General features: G+C 49.9%; 1 protein-coding gene across 1 annotated transcript in view; it reads right to left on the reverse strand.

Annotated features, from left to right (window-relative positions):
• Nucleotides 1-2,458: 2,458 nt before the first annotated feature.
• RBM42 (RNA binding motif protein 42) overlaps nucleotides 2,459-22,167 on the reverse strand; it is a 34,127-nt gene continuing 14,418 nt past the window's right edge. The window contains exons 3-10 of the mRNA XM_063942180.1: nucleotides 11,797-11,884; nucleotides 11,249-11,383; nucleotides 11,035-11,162; nucleotides 10,783-10,908; nucleotides 4,925-5,029; nucleotides 4,726-4,846; nucleotides 3,921-4,115; nucleotides 2,459-2,934 (exon numbers count right to left, since the gene is read on the reverse strand). Of these exons, the coding sequence (XP_063798250.1) occupies nucleotides 2,822-2,934; nucleotides 3,921-4,115; nucleotides 4,726-4,846; nucleotides 4,925-5,029; nucleotides 10,783-10,908; nucleotides 11,035-11,162; nucleotides 11,249-11,383; nucleotides 11,797-11,884 (1,011 nt within the window). The 3' untranslated portion in view covers nucleotides 2,459-2,821. The remainder of the gene's footprint in view (nucleotides 2,935-3,920; nucleotides 4,116-4,725; nucleotides 4,847-4,924; nucleotides 5,030-10,782; nucleotides 10,909-11,034; nucleotides 11,163-11,248; nucleotides 11,384-11,796; nucleotides 11,885-22,167) is intronic.

The following is a 22,167-nucleotide window of genomic DNA, read 5'->3' on the forward strand; positions in this document are numbered from 1 at the left end:
TTCTGTAGTGCAGTGCAGGGGAGAGACCTGGGAGCCGTCCTGACCAGCGGAGCTGTGTAAGGAAAATGGCGCTGTGTGCTGAGGAGATAGGCCCCGCCCCTTTTCCGGCGGGCTCGTCTCCCGCTCTTTAGTGTATTCTGGCAGGGGTTAAATATCTCCATATAGCCCCCGGAGGCTATATGTGAGGTATTTTTTAGCCAAATAGGTTTTCATTTGCCTCCCAGGGCGCTCCCCTCCCAGCGCCCTGCACCCTCAGTGACTGCCGTGTGAAGTGTGCTGAGAGGAAAATGGCGCACAGCTGCAGTGCTGTGCGCTACCTTTAGAAGACTGAGGAGTCTTCTGCCGCCGATTCTGGACCTCTTCATGTTTCAGCATCTGCAAGGGGGCCGGCGGCGAGGCTCCGGTGACCATCCAGGCTGTACCTGTGATCGTCCCTCTGGAGCTGATGTCCAGTAGCCAAGAAGCCAATCCATCCTGCACGCAGGTGAGTTCACTTCTTCTCCCCTAAGTCCCTCGTTGCAGTGATCCTGTTGCCAGCAGGACTCACTGTAAAATAAAAAGCCTAAGCTAAACTTTCTCTAAGCAGCTCTTTAGGAGAGCCACCTAGATTGCACCCTTCTCGGCCGGGCACAAAAATCTAACTGAGGCTTGGAGGAGGGTCATAGGGGGAGGAGCCAGTGCACACCACCTGATCGGAAAGCTTTACTTTTTGTGCCCTGTCTCCTGCGGAGCCGCTATTCCCCATGGTCCTTTCAGGAACCCCAGCATCCACTAGGACGATAGAGAAATTAGGTGTCATTATTACACGAGGTTTGTGTGATCCAGTCTGGATACCGGGATCTGCCTGTACCAAACCGGGCACCAACTAACCATGGGAGAGCTTAAAACCTGGAGCGAAAGGCTGCCTTGAAGACCGAGTTTGAGAACTAAACAGAATACAGTTCACAGTGCCACCTACTGGCTGTTAGTGATAGTACAGCATGATTAAGGCAACCTCAAATAATACAGATAAAGGGTCCTTAAGACCCGGCCGCTGCAGCGGTTTGCGAGGCGGCAACGCAGCATGGGGATTGTGCAGGTCAAATGGGGGTGGCCCGGGGCCATTACCGGCTTCAATCAAAAAAAAATGGTGGCAGGCTGCGCTGCCATGGGTCAATCTTAGTTTCGAAGCGTCTGCAATCTAATTGCGGAAGCATCGGGAAGAGGCCTCACACATGCTGGGCGGTCTCTAGCACGTGAGGAGATGAACGCAGGTCTGGCTACATACGCAGCGTTAATCTCTGAATAACCCCCATAATGTACTGGACACAGATGGGGTGAGGTTTCCCCCCCCCCCCCCCCACAAAAAAAACTTGCAGACTTCACGCCCATTTTTGAATTACCGCATATATGCGCACACCCGACACCTGAGGTATTGAAAACCCTGCGGTGTGAGGATTTTTTTTTTTTTTTTTTAAAGATACTTACCTGTGTGTTCCGGTCGGTCCGGCGGCTCTCAGTCACCTCCTCTCCATCTTTCTACTGTGGAGGAGGATGCTGGGAGGGGAAGTGGCCAGGGCCGTTAACAAGCCGACCCCTGGTAAGGGAGAGGGGACGTGGCTTAAAAAAAGTGTGCATGATGACGTCCGTTAATTTTAAATGACGTCAAAAATAAAATAAAATGCGGGGGCGCGGGGAAGGGCGCCGGCTTCCTACCTTACTTGATCAGGAAGCGGATCCCTCCTACCCGGCCGGCGCTTCTTCCCGGTGATATTTGGGAAGACGACGCTGGCCACTAAAGAGCAAAGACCCTGGCACAGTGCCAGAGTATTTACTTTCAATGTGCTGCGCCATCTTCCTGAAGATATCACCGGGAAGATGGCGCCGGGGGAAGAGGTCACACACCTGACATGGGGTCACACGGACGCTTACACGCACTGCTGCTGCATAAGTCCGTATCCAGACACGCTGTTGGAAGGTGCGTAATTAAGGACTAATTAAGCTTAGTGGAAACTTCCAATTGCTTAATAAGTCATTCGGGCTGAGGGTGCTGCAGGGGTTCTAGAGCAAGTCCAGATGATTTTTCCTTAAAAATAACGATTTTGGGGTGCGAGAAAAAGACGCAGTGTTTTCTATAGAAATCACAGCGGCGCATTTCCTCTCCTTCAGTTGAATAGTAAAGACCCCGCGGCTGCGAGATTTTTAGATAAATGAGCACACAACTGAGTTTGCCCCAGCGTGTCAGCATAATAAACGCAGAAACCAGAATATTGAGAGGGGTCCCTGTGGGATGGCTGGCTCTCCGGTATAAAGCGATTAAATAATTACCTGTAGTTAAATACAACGCAGAACCTGAAGGATAAGAATGAAGTTGTGTATTGTACTGGAGATGGCCGCAACCTGCATCTGTAGACTGGCAGCACTACAAGTCACAGCATTCTAGCCGTTAGCACGTGACAATATAAAGGCCACAAGTGAATAAAATCAGAAAATTCTTTATGGATAAATAGAAACAAAAGAACAATATCCCTGATCACTCAGCAGCAGCAGATCAGACGGGAACATGGTTTCCTCGAACAGGACCCCGGAGAAATCAAAGAGGTCTCCTTGCATTTATCTTCAGATGGTTGCGTTTCACAATGTGTCGCATAACAGGAAATGAAATGCGTTGTGACAACTCCTGGGCTTGTATTGTAGCCCCCGGCCTTTATAGAACATCAGATACGGTGAGGTGCAGGGAATTGTGGGTAACCTGGCCCAATGTCCACAAGGACCAGTCATTAAAATATGACAGAGGAGCCGAGACCCAAAACAAAGTTCCGTAGTTCATGTTGGTTCACGATTATCTGAGGCCGAGCTTCTTCTTTTCCCGCTGCTTCTTGCGTACCACGTCCATGTTGCGATCTTTCCACATGCTTTTCCTCAGCTTGATGGGACGAGAGCCCACGTATTTACCTGGAGAGGAAGAACACAAGAAGCGTGTGAAGACTAAATGGCCTCTGCGCGGTGCAGACCCTTTGTGCTGCATACTGGTCCGGTCCACAACTTACACTAGTTCCCAATGATACACTAGCACAGGCATGGCCAACCTGTGGCTCTCCGGCTGTTGTGAAACTACAAGTCCCAGCATGCCCTACCACAGGTTTCTTATTAGAGATTGCTAAAAACGTTGCACGGCATGCTGGGACTTTACAAACAGCTGGAGACAGGTTGGCCAGGCCTGCACTAGCATCTCACTAATCTTTATGTAGACTGGGTCCTAGCCTTCTGCTACTGGCTACACATGTAAGGTGTATACAATTTGTACATACGGGCGTTGCGTTGTCGAAGCAGTTGTATGAATAAGAAAGTGTACCCTTATTCAAACCCTAGCAACACATATCAGGGCGTAATTACCAAGTGTGGAAAAGACTAGGACGAGGCGAATTATGCCCGTGTGAGAGTAATATTGATTAAAATGCTTTTGCTGTATTATTGTTTCACTATATTCTAAAGACTGTATATATGTCCCTTTACATATATTATAAGGTCATCGTTGCTTGCATTGTATGTGTGAGACAACAGGTGGTTTCCTTAAAATACTTTACAAGATAAGAATGTGAAGCCAGGAGATAGAGAATAACAGAAATAGAGATCTTCAGCAATCGCTCATTCTTTGACAAGACAGACTCCAGGAATACTTTGGAACTGTGTCTTCTGAATATTACCTTCTATGTCACTGAAACTTGTAATATGTATCACCCGCATATGGAAAAAACACAGGTCCGGAGAGAGGATGTACTTTTTTTTTCACTGTATTCTTTATACAACGGCACTGTATATACAGTTTGTGTGCTAGTCATCATCCACGCTATATAATTATACTCTAGATAGCATGGTGTGTTTGCACCCTGAACAGTCATCACAATCTCCCATCATAGCGCACAAGTTTTCCTGCTCACCGTTCATCTCCCTCATTGCCCGGACGTAATCGTTGGGGTCCTTAAAGCTCACAAAACCGTAACCTTTGGTTTTGCCCGTGCGCTTGTCTCGGATCACCTTGGCCTTCAGGAAAGAAGGATAGCGGCTGAACGCTCGGGCGAGGATATCGTCATTCACCTCGTTTCCAAGGTCCCCGCAGAATATCCGGAAATCATCTGCAAGATGGAACACAACGGGCTGGATAAATGTGCTGCTGACAAAGACACCGGGGAGATCTGTATGTTGTATCAAACAGCATGTGCTATCGCCATCTTGTGACAGAATATAGTAACTGCAAGCACATGGAAAATAGAAAAAAAAAAGTGCTTAAGATATGAGCCCCTTGCGGGCACGGCGGCGCTCTAAGCGCGCCATATTATTAATTCTCTCTCCAGGGGGGTCGTGGACCCCCAAGAGGGAGAATAATTGTCGGTATGCCGGGTGATGGGATTCCGGCGCCGGTATACTAAGCGCCAGAATCCCAACCGCCGGCATACTGAAAACCACCCAAACTCTTATGGTGCAATTGGCCCTTATGGTGCAATTGGCAGCCACACATCTCCCCCTACTAGTAAGAGACTGGCATGCAAGACTAACATGAAGATTGTCGAAGGACGGCGAAGATTCAAGGCAGAAGATCCTCCTTTAAACAGAGCAATGGATGCAAGGGACGTAACATCCAACCCAAAACACAGGCCCAGTGAGTGAATGAATTATTGCCACTTAGTCAACGCTATCCAGTATTCAGATCTACAGACACCTTACATACACCTAATGTGCACCCACCGGTGTCCCACTCCAGCAGACTCTGATCTTCCCAGGATGTCCCAGCCGCCGTACGGATACAGCGCTTCAGCCTCTCCGGCTTAGACCTCTTCTTGTCCTCCTGAACGGGTTCCGGCACCACCTGCAGAGAAACGCCTTAATGACCAGGCCTGGACTTAGGTACAGGATCTATGAACCTGCGGTAACACCAGATACTGACCTCCGGCTGCACGGGTTCAATTTCTGGCATACTGGGGCCAATCACGGCTTCCTCGAAGCTCATCTCCTTTTCGTCTGGCAAGGCCGGGGGTTCTGGGACCTCCTCCTGAAGGGAAACACAGGGTGTAAGACTTTGCCTTTCGTAATAGTTTATAAAAAGGCACAGAAAATAAGATTTTAAACCTACCGGTAAATCTATTTCTCCTAGTCCGTAGAGGATGCTGGGGACTCCGTAAGGACCATGGGGTATAGACGGGCTCCGCAGCAGATAGGGCACCTAAAAAGAACTTTGACTATGGGTGTGCACTGGCTCCTCCCTCTATGCCCCTCCTCCAGACCTCAGTTAGAGAACTGTGCCCAGAGGAGATGGACAATACAAGGCAGGATTTAGCAATCCAAGGGCAAGATTCATACCAGCCCACACCAATCATACCATGTAACCTGGAACATACATAACCAGTTAACAGTATGAACAAACGACAGTAACGGTCCAAGACCGATGTCAACTGTAACATAACCCTTATGTAAGCAACAACTATATACAAGTCTTGCAGAGTTTCCGCACTGGGACGGGCGCCCAGCATCCTCTACGGACTAGGAGAAATAGATTTACCGGTAGGTTTAAAATCTTATTTTCTCTTACGTCCTAGAGGATGCTGGGGACTCCGTAAGGACCATGGGGTTTATACCAAAGCATCCAATCGGGCGGGAGAGTGCGTATGACTCTGCAGCACCGACTGAGCAAACGCTAGGTCCTCATCAGCCAGGGTATCAAACTGGTAGAATTTAGCAAAAGTGTTTGACCCCGACCAAGTCGCCGCTCGGCAAAGTTGTAATGCCGAGACGCCTCGGGCAGCCGCCCAAGAAGAGCCCACCTTCCTAGTGGAATGGGCCTTAACCGAATTAGGTAACGGCAATCCAGCCGTAGAGTGAGCCTGCTGAATCGTATTACAGATCCAGCAAGCAATAGTCTGCTTCGAAGCAGGAGCGCCAATCTTATTGGCCGCATACAGGACAAACAGAGCCTCTGTTTTCCTAATTCTAGCCGTCCTGGCTACATAAATTTTTAAGGCCCTGACTACGTCCAGGGATCTGGAATCGTCCACGTCACTCGTAGCCACAGGCACCACAATAGGTTGATTCATAAGGAACGAAGAAACCACTTTAGGCAAAAATTACGGACGTGTCCTCAATTCAGCTCGATCCACATGAAAAATCAAGTAGGGGCTCTTGTGTGACAAAGCCGCCAATTCTGACACTCGCCTTGCCGATGCTAAGGCCAACAACATGACCACCTTCCAGGTAATAAATTTCAACTCAACCTTGTTAAGCGGTTCAAACCAGTGTGATTTTAGGAACTGCAACACCACGTTCAGGTCCCATGGTGCCACTGGAGGCACAAAAGGGGGCTGGATGTGCAGCACTCCCTTTACAAACGTCTGGACTTCTGGAAGAGAAGCCAATTCCTTCTGAAAGAAAGTCGAGAGGGCCGAAATCTGTACCTTAACAGAGCCTAATTTCAGGCCCATATCCACTCCTGTCTGTAGGAAGTGGAGAAGACGACCCAGATGAAAATCTTCCGTAGGTGCATTCTTGGTCTCACACCAAGACACATACTTTCGCCAGATACGGTGATAATGTTTTACCGTCACCTCCTTCCTAGCCCTTATTAAAGTAGGGATGACCTCTTCCGGAATCCACTTTTTCGCTAGGATTCGGCGTTCAACCGCCATGCCGTCAAACGTAACCGCGGTAAGTCTTGAAATACACAGGGCCCCTGTTGCAACAGGTCTTCCCTCAGAGGAAGAGGCCAGGGATCTCCTGTGAGCATCTCTTGTAGATCCGAGTACCAGGCCCTTCGAGGCCAGTTTGGGACAACGAGTATCATCTGTACTCTTCTTCGTCTTATGATCCACAACACTTTTGTGATGAGAGGAAGAGGAGGAAACCCGTAGACCGATTTGAACACCCACGGTGTTACCAGAGCGTCTACTGCTACTGCCCGAGGGTCCCGAGACCTGGCGCAATACCTCCGAAGTTTTTTGTTGAGGCGCGATGCCATCATGTCTATTTGAGGAGTTCCCCAAAGACGTGTTACGTCTGCAAAGACTTCTTGATGAAGTCCCCACTCTCCTGGATGGAGATCGTGTCTGCTGAGGAAGTCTGCTTCCCAGTTGTCCACTCCCGGAATGAAGACAGCCGACAGAGCGCTTACATGATTTTCCGCCCAGCGAAGGATCCTTGTGGCTTCCGCCATCGCGACTCTGCTTCTTGTCCCGCCTTGGCGGTTCACATGAGCCACTGCTGTGACATTGTCTGATTGAATCAGAACCGGTAGGTTTCGAAGAAAACTCTCCGCTTGTCGAAGGCCGTTGTAAATGGCCCTGAGTTCCAACCCATTGATGTGTAGACAGGACTCCTGGTCTGACCAAAGACCCTGAAATTTTTTTCCCTGTGTGATCGCTCCCCATCCTCGGAGGCTCGCGTCCGTGGTAACCAGGATCCAATCATGAATTCCGAACCTGCGACCCTCCAGGAGGTGAGCACTTTGCAACCACCACAGGAGTGACACTCTGGTCCCTGGGGACAGAGTTATTTTCCGATGTAAGTGCAGATGGGACCCGGACCACTTGTCCAGAAGGTCCCATTGAAAAGTCCTTGCATGGAACCTTCCGAGGGGAATGGCCTCGTAGGCCGCCGCCATTTTCCCCAGAACTCGAGTGCATTGGTGAACTGACACCCTTTTCGGTTTTAGCAGGTCTCTGACCATGTTCTGGATGTCCTGGGCTTTCTCTATTAGGAAGAAGACCTTCATTTGTTCCGTATCCAGTATCATACCTAGGAACGGTAGTCGAGTTGTCGGAATCAACTGTGACTTCGGTAGATTTAGAATCCAACCGTGTTGCTGGAGCACTCTCAGAGAGAGCGCCACACTGCTCAGCAATTTCTCCCTTGATCTCGCTTTTATCAGGAGATCGTCCAAGTATGGGATAATTGTGACTCCATGCTTGCGCAGGACCACCATCATTTCCGCCATTATCTTGGTGACAATCCTCGGGGCCGTGGAGAGTACAAACGGCAACGTCTGAAATCGGTAATGACAATCCTGTACAGCGAATCTCAGGTATTCCTGATGGGGGGCATATATGGGGACATGAAGGTACGCATCCTTTATGTCCAGAGACACCATAAACTCCCCCTCCTCCATGTTGGCTATTATCGCTCTGAGAGATTCCATTTTGAATTTCAATCTTTTTATGTACAGGTTTAGGGATTTCAGATTCAAAATCGGTCTGACCGAACCGTCCGGTTTCGGGACCACAAATAGGGTTGAGTAGTAACCTCTTCCCTGCTGGTGCAGGGGAACCTTGATTATCACTTGCTGTATACACAGCGTTTGAATTGCAGCTAACACTATATCCCTTTCCGATGTGGAAGCTGGTAGGGCCAATTTGAAAAATCGGCGCGGGGGCACCTCCTCGAATTCCAATTTGTAACCCTGGGAAACTATTTCCAACACCCAGGGATTCAGGTCCGAACTGACCCAGGCCTGACTGAAAAGTCGAAGACGTGCCCCCACCGGTGCGGACTCGCTCAGGGGAGCCCCAGCGTCATGCTGTGGGTTTTGGAGCAGCCGGGGAGGACTTTTGTTCCTGGGCACCTGCCGAAGCAGGTGCTTTCTTGCCTCTGCCCTTACCTCTAGCGAGGAAAGAGGATCCCCGACCTCTTTTGGACTTGTGCGACCGAAAGGACTGCATCCGATAGGGTGGTACTTTCTTTTGCTGTTGGGGAATATATGGTAAAAAATTTGATTTACCTGCTGTAGCTGTGGAAACCAGGTCCGTCAGCCCATCCCCAAACAATACATCACCCTTATAGCGTAGTACTTCCATATGTTTTTTGGAATCCGCATCACCCGTCCATTGGCGAGTCCATAAGGATCTTCTCGCTGAGATAGACATGGCATTGGCCCTAGAAGCTAGCAATCCAATGTCCCTTTGAGCATCCCTCATAAATAAGACTGCGTCTTTAATATGGGCTAGAGTTAAGAATATAGTATCCTTATCCATATTATCAAATTGATCTGTCAGCTCATCTGTCCAAGCTGCAGTTGCGCTACACACCCATGCCGACGCAATTGTCGGTCTTAGCACAGCACCCGTATGAGAATAAATACACTTTAAGGTAGTTACTTGCCTGCGATCTGCAGGGTCCTTAAGGGCCGCTGTGTCAGGAGACGGTAGCGCCACTTTCTTGGACAAGCGCGTCAGGGCCTTGTCCACAGTGGGGGGTGATTCCCAAATCTCCCTGTCCTGCTTAGGGAAGGGGTATGCCATATAAATTCTTTTGGGGACCTGCGGTCTCTTATCCGGAGTCTCCCAAGCTTTTCCAAAGAAATCATTCAATTCATGAGATGCGGGAAAGTTAATAACCTGTTTCTTTACCTTAAACATGTGTACCCTTGTGTCGGGGACCGAGGGTTCATCCTCAATATGCAACACATCCCTTATTGCCACAATCATACACTGAATGATTTTAGTCACCCTAGGGTGCAATTTTACTTCGTCGTAGTCGACACTGGAATCAGAATCCGTGTCGGTAGTAGTGTCTTGTGTTAAGGGACGCTTTTGAGACCCCGACGGGCCCTGTGAGTCGGTCCAATCCGAGGATTGACCCCCTGATGTCCCCCCTAATTCAGCCTTATCAAGCCTTTTATGTAAAGATGCCACACTTGCATTCAACATATGCCACATGTCCATCCAATCCGGAGTCGGCACAACCGACGGGGACACACCTCTCATTTGCTCCACCTCCTCCTTGGAGAAGCCTTCCGCCTCAGACATGTCGACACACACGTACCGACACCCCACACACACAGGGATTAACCCATAAGGGGACAAAACCCCAACCAGGCCCTAAGGAGAGACAGAGAGAGAGTATGCCAGCACACACCAGCGCTTAAAAACACTGGAAAAAATATGACCAGATAGCGCTTTTCTATATATAATATGCCAATTCCCACTCACTGCGTCGCTAATGTGCCCCCCTCCTCTTTTTTCCAGCCTGTGAAGTTCAGCAGGGGAGAGACCAGGGAGCCAGCGTTTTCCTCATGCAGCTTCTGTGGAGAAAATGGCGCTGGTTAGTGCTGAGGATCAAGCCCCGCCCACCCGACGGCGGGCTTTGGTCCCAGTGATTTTTCAATAAAAAAATGGCGGGGGATCATAGATTTACTGCCTCTGCAGCCTAATCAATATGCATTTGCCCAAATGTGAGGTTTATTGCTGCCCAGGGCGCCCCCCCCTGCGCCCTGCACCCTTCAGTGCTGCTCTGTGTGTGTGTGACTGGGAGCAATGGCGCGCAGCGGGATCTGATGTCTTCTGCCGCCTAAGATGTCTTCTGCCTTCTCATCCGGCTTCTATCTTCGAAATCTGTGAGGAGGACGGCAGCGCGGCTCCGGGACAAACCCCAGGTGAGACCTGTGTTCCGACTCCCTCTGGAGCTAATGGTGTCCAGTAGCCTTAGAAGCAGTGCCCAACTTGACAAGCCAGCTCTGCTTCTCTCTCCTCGGTCCCACGATGCAGGGAGCCTGTTGCCAACAGGACTCCCTGAAAATAAAAAACCTAACAAAATTCTTCTTCAACAGAAAACTCTGGAGAGCTCTCTGCAGTGCACCCATTCTCCTCTGGGCACAGAATCTAACTGAGGTCTGGAGGAGGGGCATAGAGGGAGGAGCCAGTGCACACCCATAGTCAAAGTTCTTTTTAGGTGCCCTATCTCTTGCGGAGCCCGTCTATACCCTATGGTCCTTACGGAGTCCCCAGCATCCTCTAGGACGTAAGAGAAAATATGGTTACTCACCTCCACCTTCTTTACAGGAGGCGCAGTATAAACCGTGGGAGCCGCCTGTATAACTGTGGGGTTGACTTTAGGCGAGGACTGTACCATGGGCCGGGAAGGAGGTGGCATAGGTCCCATAGGGGCGGGCTGCAGATAAATAATAGAGAGAACTGAAAATGAACGTTATATACATAAACCAACACGGATGCGATACTGCACGGCGTAAACGGCTAAGTCACATGCTCCCAGGCGGACACAGAAGACGAGACTTACCGGAGGGCCGATTCGCATGTTCAAGGGGGGAGGGGGCAAGTGATGGCTCATCAGTGGCGGGGGCGGGCCGTGCATCGGATGGGACATCATGGCGTGTGGCGGAGGCATGCCCAGGTGCCGGGGACCCACTGCACAGCAAAGTTGACAATAAGGCAAAGTAATACATCCAGGACTTATCGGATGAGTAAGTAAAATTTGACGTATTCGCACTCACTGGCCCGCTGCTGCTGCAGGATGTGGGGGATGAAGGACGGTCTGGGCATCGGCAGGTGCGGCTCAACGTTACGCTGTAACGCGTGGGGGATGAAACTGTGTCTCAACATTGGGGGTCTCGGGGGCGGAATTGACGCTGGTGGATGAAAACAGAATTTGCAGTTAGCCTGTGAAAGAAGACGACCCTGGAAATGACGGAGCGTTGCCAGGCGACACATTGCGGAAAGCAGCGTTCGGAAGAGTATACGCCAGAGGTTCCCAAACACGGTGCTCAAGGCACCCCAACGGTCCAAGTTTTAAATGTATCCATGCTTGGCCACAGGTGACTTAATTAGCACCTTAGTCAATTTGATTTAACCATCCGTGCTGAGCCATGGATATACCTAAAACCTGGACTGTTGGGGTGCCTTGAGGACCGCGTTTGGGTGCCTCTGGTATAAGCGAGAACACTTGTTCTATATATTACTATGTCTGACAGTTGAATGCAGTATTGTACAGTACATATAAAACAGGACTTCTATTGGCTTCCACAGAGAAGATTCTGCTCACCTGGACCTACGAACTGTATCGGAGGAACCATCAGAGGAGCCACAACACTTGCCACCGCCGCTGCCCGGGCCTCCAAGGTCTGCTGAACCTGTGGGGGCGGGGGAGAAATCATGAATCCATCAGCAGTGAAGTAGGTAATGGGCAACAAGCACCCTGAGGGGTAATTATAAAACATGTACTGTCCAAAGATCAGGCAAAAAGATTTACTGACTTCTTCATATTTATAGCTTTGCGGCACGAGGAGACTGAGGGGTATATTTACTAAGGTCCCGATTTTGACCGAGATGCCGTTTTTTCATCAAAGTGTCATCTCGGTAATTTACTAAACTCAAATCACGGCAGTGATGAGGGCATTCGTATTTTTTGGGTAGTCCATGAAAATAATTACGAATGAATACACCATCGGTCAAAACGCGGCTGTTTAAGTATGAATCTCGGTCATTTACTAAGAAGTGCAAAGCAAATAAAAATAAAACACTGCCGTGAAAAATTACAACTCGTAAAAAAGTGCTAAAAAAAAACAGACCTGCTTTTTTAATCCGTGATTGTATAGGCATGCAGGGATCCATGAGATCCGTGCATGTATATCAGTGGGAAGGTGTGGGAAAGTGGTTATTTTCTTTAAAAAAATTGCGTGGGGTCCCCCCTCCTAAGCATAACCAGCCTCGGGCTCTTTGAGCCGATCCTGGTTGCAGAAATATGGGGGGAAAATTGACAGGGGTTCCCCCATATTTAAGCAACCAGCATCGGGCTCTGCGCCTGGTCCTGGTTCCAAAAATACGGGGGACAAAAAGAGTAGGGGTCCCCCGTATTTCTAAAACCAGCACCGGGCTCCACTAGCTGGACAGATAATGCCACAGCCGGGGGTCACTTTTATATAGTGCCCTGCGGCCGTGGCATCAAATATCCAACTAGTCACCCCTGGCCGGGGTACCCTGGGGGAGTGGGGACCCCTTCAATCAAGGGGTCCCCCCCCCCAGCCACCCAAGGGTGAAGCCCGAGGCTGTCCCCCCCATCCAATTGGCTGCGGATGGGGGGCTGATAGCCTTTTGTGATAATGAAAAGATATTGTTTTTCATTTATTATCCTGATCGGCTGTGTGCTCCTGTACTGACTGACAGGCGGCACACAGCAGTGTTACAATGTAGCGCCTATGCGCTCCATTGTAACCAATGGTGGGAACTTTCTGCTCAGCGGTGAGGTCACTTTCGGTCAACCGCAGGGCAGAAAGTTCCCACCATTGGTTACAATGGAGCGCATAGGCGCTACATTGTAACACTGCCGTGTGCCGCCTGTCAGTCAGTACAGGAGCACACAGCCGATCAGGAGGGTGCTACAACGTGGCGCTCCCTGATTGGCTGAAGAAACCCACTTAGACATAAGTCAGAGTGGGTTTCTGGCATTCGAGGAAAGGGGTCCCATGTGAAAACATGGGGCCCCTTTCAGTTCGTGGTCGGGACTCCGTTTTTTTATTTTCTCAAGTACGTGGATTACAAATGGATTTGAAGAGGACCGATCTACACTGGATTTTGTGAGTATAATTTTTTCAACAGGAACCCCATGGATTCTACTGGACAAGAGGACCGACCTGCGTGTGAACATAAGGTAAGTATGTGTATATGTTTGTGTGGATGTATGTAATAAATCTTTACTTTCAAGGTGTGTGTGTCTTGTCTTTTTTTGGGTATTTTTTTTAGTAGTAGTACTACAGGTACCAGCGGGCCTGTTTTTCCGCTGCATGCTGGTACTTGTGGTTCTCCAAGTACCAGCATGCGGGGGAGGCTTGCTGGGCCTTGTAGTACTGCTACTAAAAACAATATCTTTTCATTTTCACAAAAGGCTATCAGCCCCCCATCCGCAGCCAATTGGATGGGGGGGGACAGCCTCGGGCTTCACCCCTGGCCCTTGGGTGGCTGGGGGGGGGCCCTTGATTGAAGGGGTCCCCACTCCCCCAGGGTACCCCGGCCAGGGGTGACTAGTTGGATATTTGATGCCACGGCCGCAGGGCACTATATAAAAGTGACCCCCGGCTGTGGCATTATCTGTCCAGCTAGTGGAGCCCGGTGCTGGTTTTAGAAATACGGGGGACCCCTACTCTTTTTGTCCCCCGTATTTTTGGAACCAGGACCAGGCGCAGAGCCCGATGCTGGTTGCTTAAATATGGGGGAACCCCTGTCAATTTTTCCCCCACATTTCTGCAACCAGGATCGGCTCAAAGAGCCCGAGGCTGGTTATGCTTAGGAGGGGGGACCCCACGCAATTTTTTTTAAAGTTTTACAGTGTTTATTTATAAAAAAAAAAAAAAAAAAAAAAAAATGAACCCCAGCACGGATCACACAGATCCGGCCGAGATTCATTTTGAAAAAGTCGGCAGTGTTTTGCTAATCACTGCCGTAAAAAACAGAAAAAAAAAACGAATGACAGACATCGGAAAACCCGAAAAGGCAAAATACGGCAGCTTAGTAAATTAGTCGTAATAAATTCAAAAAGTTGCAATTTTACACTGTCGATGTCATTCGTGATTGAACTTTGACCTTTTTCCGAAAATTACGAATGTTAGTAAATATACCCCTGAGACGGTACTTTATATACATCAGACTAATGCTTCAGTCACAAGAGTCACATGTGGAGGACAGCACCACCTAGAGGCCAGCAGAAAACGGGGGCAGCATCCATGAGACGTATTGAAAGCTGGACTCGGGCAAATTCATAGAACCGCAAAAGATGTTGCGTGACTTTTTAATGGTAGAAATCGCAGCGTTTAGGCCACAGACTAGATAATAACTAAGACAAAGTCCTTGTGGAAGGGACGGAGGGCCTGATTCAGAGAAATACACATACCTGACGGCTTGCGCACTATTTTGGTGGCGCGTGGACTGCACATGCGCAAAAATAAGAATTTACTTACCGATAATTCTATTTCTCGTAGTCCGTAGTGGATGCTGGGGACTCCATCAGGACCATGGGGAATAGCGGCTCCGCAGGAGACAGGGCACAAAAAGTAAGCTTTTAGGATCACATGGTGTGTACTGGCTCCTCCCCCTATGACCCTCCTCCAAGCCTCAGTTAGGTACTGTGCCCGGACGAGCGTACACAATAAGGAAGGATATTGAACCCCGGGTAAGACTCATACCAGCCACACCAATCACACCGTATAACTTGTGATCTGAACCCAGTTAACAGTATGACAAACGTAGGAGCCTCTGAACAGACGGCTCACAACAAATAACAACCCGATTTTTTTGTAACAATAACTATGTACAAGTATTGCAGACAATCCGCACTTGGGATGGGCGCCCAGCATCCACTACGGACTACGAGAAATAGAATTATCGGTAAGTAAATTCTTATTTTCTCTAACGTCCTAAGTGGATGCTGGGGACTCCGTCAGGACCATGGGGATTATACCAAAGCTCCCAAACGGGCGGGAGAGTGCGGATGACTCTGCAGCACCGAATGAGAGAACTCAAGGTCCTCCTCAGCCAGGGTATCAAATTTGTAGAATTTTGCAAACGTGTTTGCCCCTGACCAAGTAGCAGCTCGGCAGAGTTGTAATGCCGAGACTCCCCGGGCAGCCGCCCAGGATGAGCCCACTTTCCTTGTGGAATGGGCCTTGACAGATTTAGGTTGTGGCAAGCCTGCCACAGAATGTGCAAGTTGAATTGTGCTACAAATCCAACGAGCAATCGTCTGCTTAGAAGCAGGAGCACCCATCTTGTTGGGTGCATACAATATAAGCAGTGAGTCAGACTTTCTGACTCCAGCCGTTCTTGAAATATATATTTTCAATGCCCGGACCACGTCCAACAACTTGGAATCCTCCAACTCGTTAGTAGCCGCAGGCACCACAATAGGCTGGTTCAGGTGAAACGCTGACACCACCTTAGGCAGAAAATGAGGACGCGTCCGCAGTTCTGCCCTGTCCGTATGGAAAATCAGATATGGGCTCTTATATGATAAAGCCGCCAATTCTGATACTCTCCTGGCTGAAGCCAGGGCCAGTAGCATGGTTACTTTCCATGTAAGATACTTCATCTCCACCGATTTGAGCGGCTCAAACCAATGGGATTTTAGAAAATCCAAGACTACATTAAGATCCCACGGTGCCACTGGGGGCACAACCGGGGGCTGTATATGTAGTACTCCTTTTACAAAAGTCTGGACTTCAGGAACTGAAGCCAATTCTTTCTGGAAGAAAATCGACAGGGCCGAAATTTGAACCTTAATGGACCCCAATTTGAGGCCCATAGACAATCCTGTTTGCAGGAAATGTAGGAATCGACCCAGTTGAAATTCCTCCGTTGGGGCCTTCCTGGCCTCACACCACGCAACATATTTCCTCCAAATGCGGTGATAATGTTGTGCAGTCACCTCCTTCCTGGCCTTTACCAGTGTAGGAATGACCTCTTCCGGAATGCCTTTTTCCTTTAGAATTCGGCGTTCAACCGCCATGCCGTCAAACGCAGCCGCGGTAAGTCTTGGAATAGACACGGTCCCTGCTGAAGCAGGTCCCGTCTTAGAGGTAGAGGCCACGGATCCTCCGTGAGCATCTCTTGAAGTTCCGGGTACCAAGTTCTTCTTGGCCAATCCGGAGCCACTAGTATCGTTCTTACTCCCTTTTGCCGTATAATTCTCAGTACTTTTGGTATGAGAGGCAGAGGAGGGAACACATACACTGACTGGAACACCCACGGTGTTACCAGAGCGTCCACAGCTATTGCCTGAGGATCTCTTGACCTGGCGCAATACCTGTCCAGTTTTTTGTTGAGGCGGGACGCCATCATATCCACCATTGGTTTTTCCCAACGGTTCACAATCATGTGGAAGACTTCTGGATGAAGTCCCCACTCTCCCGGGTGTAGATCGTGTCTGCTGAGGAAGTCTGCTTCCCAGTTGTCCACTCCCGGAATGAATACTGCTGACAGTGCTATCACATGATCTTCCGCCCAGCGAAGAATCCTTGCAGCTTCTGCCATTGCTGTCCTGCTTCTTGTGCCGCCCTGTCTGTTTACGTGGGCGACTGCCGTGATGTTGTCCGACTGGATCAACACCGGCTGACCCTGAAGCAGGGGTTTTGCCAGACTTAGAGCATTGTAAATCGCTCTTAGCTCCAGTATATTTATGTGAAGAGACATCTCCAGGCTTGACCATACTCCCTGGAAGTTTCTTCCTTGTGTGACCGCTCCCCAGCCTCTCAGACTGGCATCCGTGGTCACCAGGACCCAGTCCTGTATGCCGAATCTGCGGCCCTCTAACAGATGAGCACTCTGCAACCACCACAGAAGAGACACCCTTGTCCGTGGCGATAAGGTTATCCGCTGATGCATCTGCAGATGCGATCCGGACCATTTGTCCAGCAGATCCCACTGAAAAGTTCGTGCGTGGAATCTGCCGAATGGAATCGCTTCGTAAGAAGCCACCATCTTTCCCAGGACTCTTGTGCATTGATGCACAGACACTGTCCCTGGTTTTAGGAGGTTCCTGACAAGTTCGGATAACTCCCTGGCTTTCTCCTCCGGAAGAAACACCTTTTTCTGAACCGTGTCCAGAATCATTCCCAGGAACAGCAGACGTGTCGTCGGGGTCAACTGAGATTTTGGAAAATTCAGAATCCACCCGTGTTGTTGCAGCACTAGTTGGGTTAGTGCTACTCCGTCTTCCAGCTGTTCTCTGGATCTTGCCCTTATCAGGAGATCGTCCAAGTAAGGGATAATTAATACGCCTCTTCTTCGTAGAAGGATCATCATTTCGGCCATTACCTTGGTAAAGACCCGAGGTGCCGTGGACAATCCAAACGGCAGCGTCTGAAACTGATAATGACAGTTTTGCACCACGAACCTGAGGTACCCTTGATGTGAAGGGCAAATTGGGACATGCAGGTAAGCGTCCTTTATGTCCAGGGACACCATAAAGTCCCCTTCTTCCAGATTCGCTATCACTGCTCTGAGTGACTCCATCTTGAACTTGAATTTTTGTATGTACAGGTTCAAAGATTTGAGATTTAGAATAGGTCTTACCGAGCCGTCCGGCTTCGGTACCACAAATAGCGTGGAGTAATACCCCTTTCCCTGTTGTAGGAGGGGTACCTTGACTATCACCTGCTGAGCAAACAGCTTGTGAATGGCTTCCAATACCGTCGCCCTGTCCGAGGGAGACGTTGGCAAAGCAGACTTTAGGAACCGGCGAGGGGGAGACTTCTCGAATTCCAACCTGTAACCTTGAGATACTACCTGTAGAATCCAGGGGTCCACCTGTGAGCAAGCCCACTGTGCGCTGAAATTCTTGAGTCGACCCCCCACCGTTCCTGAGTCCGCTTGTAAGGCCCCAGCGTCATGCTGAGGGCTTTGCAGAACCCTGGGAGGGCTTCTGTTCCTGGGCAGGGGCTGCTTGCTGCCCTCTCTTACCCCTTCCTCTGCCCCGAGGCAGATATGACTGTCCTTTTGTCCGCTTGTTCTTATAGGAACGAAAGGACTGAGCCTGAAAAGACGGTGTCTTTTTCTGTTGGGAGGGGGTCTGAGGTAAAAAAGTGGATTTTCCGGCAGTTGCCGTAGCCACCAGATCCGATAGACCGACGCCAAATAATTCCTCCCCTTTATACGGCAATACTTCCATATGTCGTTTGGAATCCGCATCACCTGACCACTGTCGCGTCCATAAACTCCTTCTGGCAGATATGGACATCGCATTTACTCTCGATGCCAGAGTGCAAATATCCCTCTGAGCATCTCGCATATAAAGAAAAGCATCCTTTAATTGCTCTATAGTCAATAAAATACTGTCCCTATCCAGGGTATCAATATTTTCAGTCAGGGAATCCAACCAGACGACCCCAGCACTGCACATCCAGGCTGAGGCGATGGCTGGTCGCAGTATAACACCAGTATGAGTGTATATACTTTTCAGGGTAGTTTCCAGCCTCCTATCAGCTGGATCCTTGAGGGCGGCCGTATCAGGAGACGGTAACGCCACTTGTTTTGATAAGCGTGTGAGCGCCTTATCCACCCTAGGGGGTGTTTCCCAGCGCGCCCTAACCTCTGGCGGGAAAGGGTATAATGCTAATAACTTTTTTGAAATTAGCATTTTTCTATCTGGGTTAACCCACGCTTCATCACATACATCATTTAATTCCTCTGATTCAGGAAAAACTACAGGTAGTTTTTTCACCCCCCACATAATACCCCTTTTTGTGGTACTTGTAGTATCAGAGATATGCAAAGCCTCCTTCATTGCCGTGATCATATAACGTGTGGCCCTACTTGAAAATACGTTTGTTTCATCACCGTCGACACTAGATTCAGTGTCTGTGTCTGGGTCTGTGTCGACCGACTGAGGTAAAGGGCGCTTTACAGCCCCTGACGGTGTCTGAGACGCCTGGGCAGGTACTAACTGGTTTGCCGGCCGTCTCATGTCGTCAACTGATTTTTGTAATGTGCTGACATTATCACGTAATTCCATAAACAAAGCCATCCATTCCGGTGTCGACTCCCTGGGGGGTGACATCACCATTATCGGCAATTGCTCTGCCTCCACGCCAACATCGTCCTCATACATGTCGACACACACGTACCGACACACAGCAGACACACAGGGAATGCTCTTATCGAAGACAGGACCCCACTAGCCCTTTGGGGAGACAGAGGGAGAGTTTGCCAGCACACACCCAAGCGCTATAATATATATGGGAACAACCCTATATAAGTGTTGTTCCTTATAGCCGCTTAAATATATAAAAATATCGCCAAAATATGCCCCCCCTCTCTGTTTTACCCTGTTTCTGTAGTGCAGTGCAGGGGAGAGTCCTGGGAGCCTTCCTCACAGCGGAGCCGAGCAGGAAAATGGTGCTGTGTGCTGAGGAGAATAAGCCCCGCCCCCTATTCCGGCGGGCTTTTCTCCCGGAGTTTTAGACATTTGGCATGGGTTAAATACATACATATAGCCTTAATGGCTATATGTGATGTATTCTTTTGCCATAAAAGGTATTATATATTGCTGCCCAGGGCGCCCCCAGCAGCGCCCTGCACCCTCCGTGACCGTCTGGTGTGAAGTGTGTGACAACAATGGCGCACAGCTGCAGTGCTGTGCGCTACCTTCATGAAGACTGAAGAGCCTTCTGCCGCCTGTTTCCGGACCTTCAATCTTCAGCATCTGTAAGGGGGGTCGGCGGCGCGGCTCCGGGACGAACCCCAGGGTGAGACCTGTGTTCCGACTCCCTCTGGAGCTAATGGTGTCCAGTAGCCTAAGAATCCAATCCATCCTGCACGCAGGTGAGTTGAAATTCTCTCCCCTAACTAAGTCCCTCGATGCAGTGAGCCTGTTGCCAGCAGGACTCACTGAAAATAAAAAACCTAAAAAACTTTTTCTAAGCAGCTCTTTAGGAGAGCCACCTAGATTGCACCCTGCTCGGACGGGCACAAAAACCTAACTGAGGCTTGGAGGAGGGTCATAGGGGGAGGAGCCAGTACACACCATGTGATCCTAAAAGCTTACTTTTTGTGCCCTGTCTCCTGCGGAGCCGCTATTCCCCATGGTCCTGACGGAGTCCCCAGCATCCACTTAGGACGTTAGAGAAATAAGTCTTGCGCTGTTGGCCGCAGTGCCCACAAGTTGCTGCATGACTGACATACTGCCAACATTTGAGGGCTGCGCCAGGGACCGTTCTACAAAATCGGCGCGTGTTGCCCCTTTTTTGTAGGCGTGCCTTGGTCAGGGTCTGCATCTTCCTATGTTTTCCTGGCCCTGGCAGGATGATGAAAACCTGAGGGTCAATCGGATGGCTAATGTTTTTGCACTGGACTCAGCAGCGGATCTCAGACGTCCAAAGATACAGCTGCTGTTTTCACTGCATCCACCCCCCCGTGAATAATAATGAGGTGTTTAAATAGTAATATCTCATATTTGTCCAGATCTGTGACTCTATGACTCATTTGCCGACGTGGCTAGGAGCTCTGAGTCATAGAGTCACACATCTGGATAGGAGAGACCAAGCTGGGCGTGGCTAGGAGCTCTGAGTCATAGAGTCATAGATCTGGATAGGAGAGACCAGGCTGGGCGTGGCTAGGAGGAGCTGTGAGTCATAGAGTCACAGTTCTGGATAGGAGAGACCAGGCTGGGCGTGGCTAGGAGCTCTGAGTCATAGAGTCATAGATCTGGATAGGAGAGACCAGGCTGGGCGTTTCTAGGAGGAGCTGTGAGTCATAGAGTCACAGATCTGGATAGGAGAGACCAGGCTGGGCGTGGTTAGGAGCTCTGAGTCATAGAGTCACAGATCTGGATAGGAGAGACCAGGCTGGGCGTGGCTAGGAGCTCTGTGTCATAGAGTCACAGATCTGGATAGGAGAGACCAGGATGGGCGTGGCTAGGAGGAGCTGTGAGTCATAGAGTCACAGATCTGGATAGGAGAGACCAGGCTGGGCGTGGCTAGGAGCTCTGAGTCATAGAGTCACAGATCTGGATAGGAGAGACCAGGCTGGGCGTGGCTAGGAGCTCTGAGTCATAGAGTCACAGATCTGGATAGGAGAGACCAGGCTGGGCGTGGCTAGGAGCTCTGAGTCATAGAGTCACAGATCTGGATAGGAGAGACCAGGCTGGGCGTGGCTAGGAGCTCTGTGTCATAGAGTCACAGATCTGGATAGGAGAGACCAGGCTGGGCGTGGCTAGGAGCTCTGTGTCATAGAGTCACAGATCTGGATAGGAGAGACTAGGTAAAACACACGCTAATAGTAAGAGCTACACCTAGCAGCAGTCAGTGCCCTGATGACAGCCCCACCCAGGGGTAATGGGCAATTAACAGTGACCCCAGAACGATACACCGTATCACTAAGCTCCGCCACTGCCCAGGTGGGCGTCATGCTGCTGCGGCTGGTGAGGAACTTCTGTCAGTCCGGGATCGGGGAGGAAGAGGAGGAGGGGTGAGGGCGTGGACTACATCTCCCAGGGAGCACCGCGGGGGGACACAACAGGCTCGCCTCCCCCTACACGGGGATAGACTGCGGAGGGTGCGCGTCACCGTGACAGTACAGCAGTGCCGTGGGGAGACTAGAACTCCCGGCATGCCTTGCGCGGCCAGGAAGGAAGATGGCGGTTGCTGGTGCAGAGTGAGAGTCTGTAGTGTGAGGGGACGATGACGCTGGTGAGAGGGTAATACCATATACTGCTATGAGGGATAAGTCCCCAGCGCGCACACTGTGTATGTGAAGTTATATAGGGGAAGGGGCTGTATATACATGAGAAATAATCACTGTGTATGTGGTATTTACCAAACATTGTCTTTAGACCTAAACTATGTATACATAACATATTATTAACACACTAGGTCATTCATCGTGCCCTGCGTCCACTCTTTGGGACTACCCCCCCTTGACCATTGCACGC

Source organism: Pseudophryne corroboree, chromosome 10, assembly GCF_028390025.1.
Source record: "Pseudophryne corroboree isolate aPseCor3 chromosome 10, aPseCor3.hap2, whole genome shotgun sequence".
NCBI classification, from domain to species: domain Eukaryota; kingdom Metazoa; phylum Chordata; class Amphibia; order Anura; family Myobatrachidae; genus Pseudophryne; species Pseudophryne corroboree.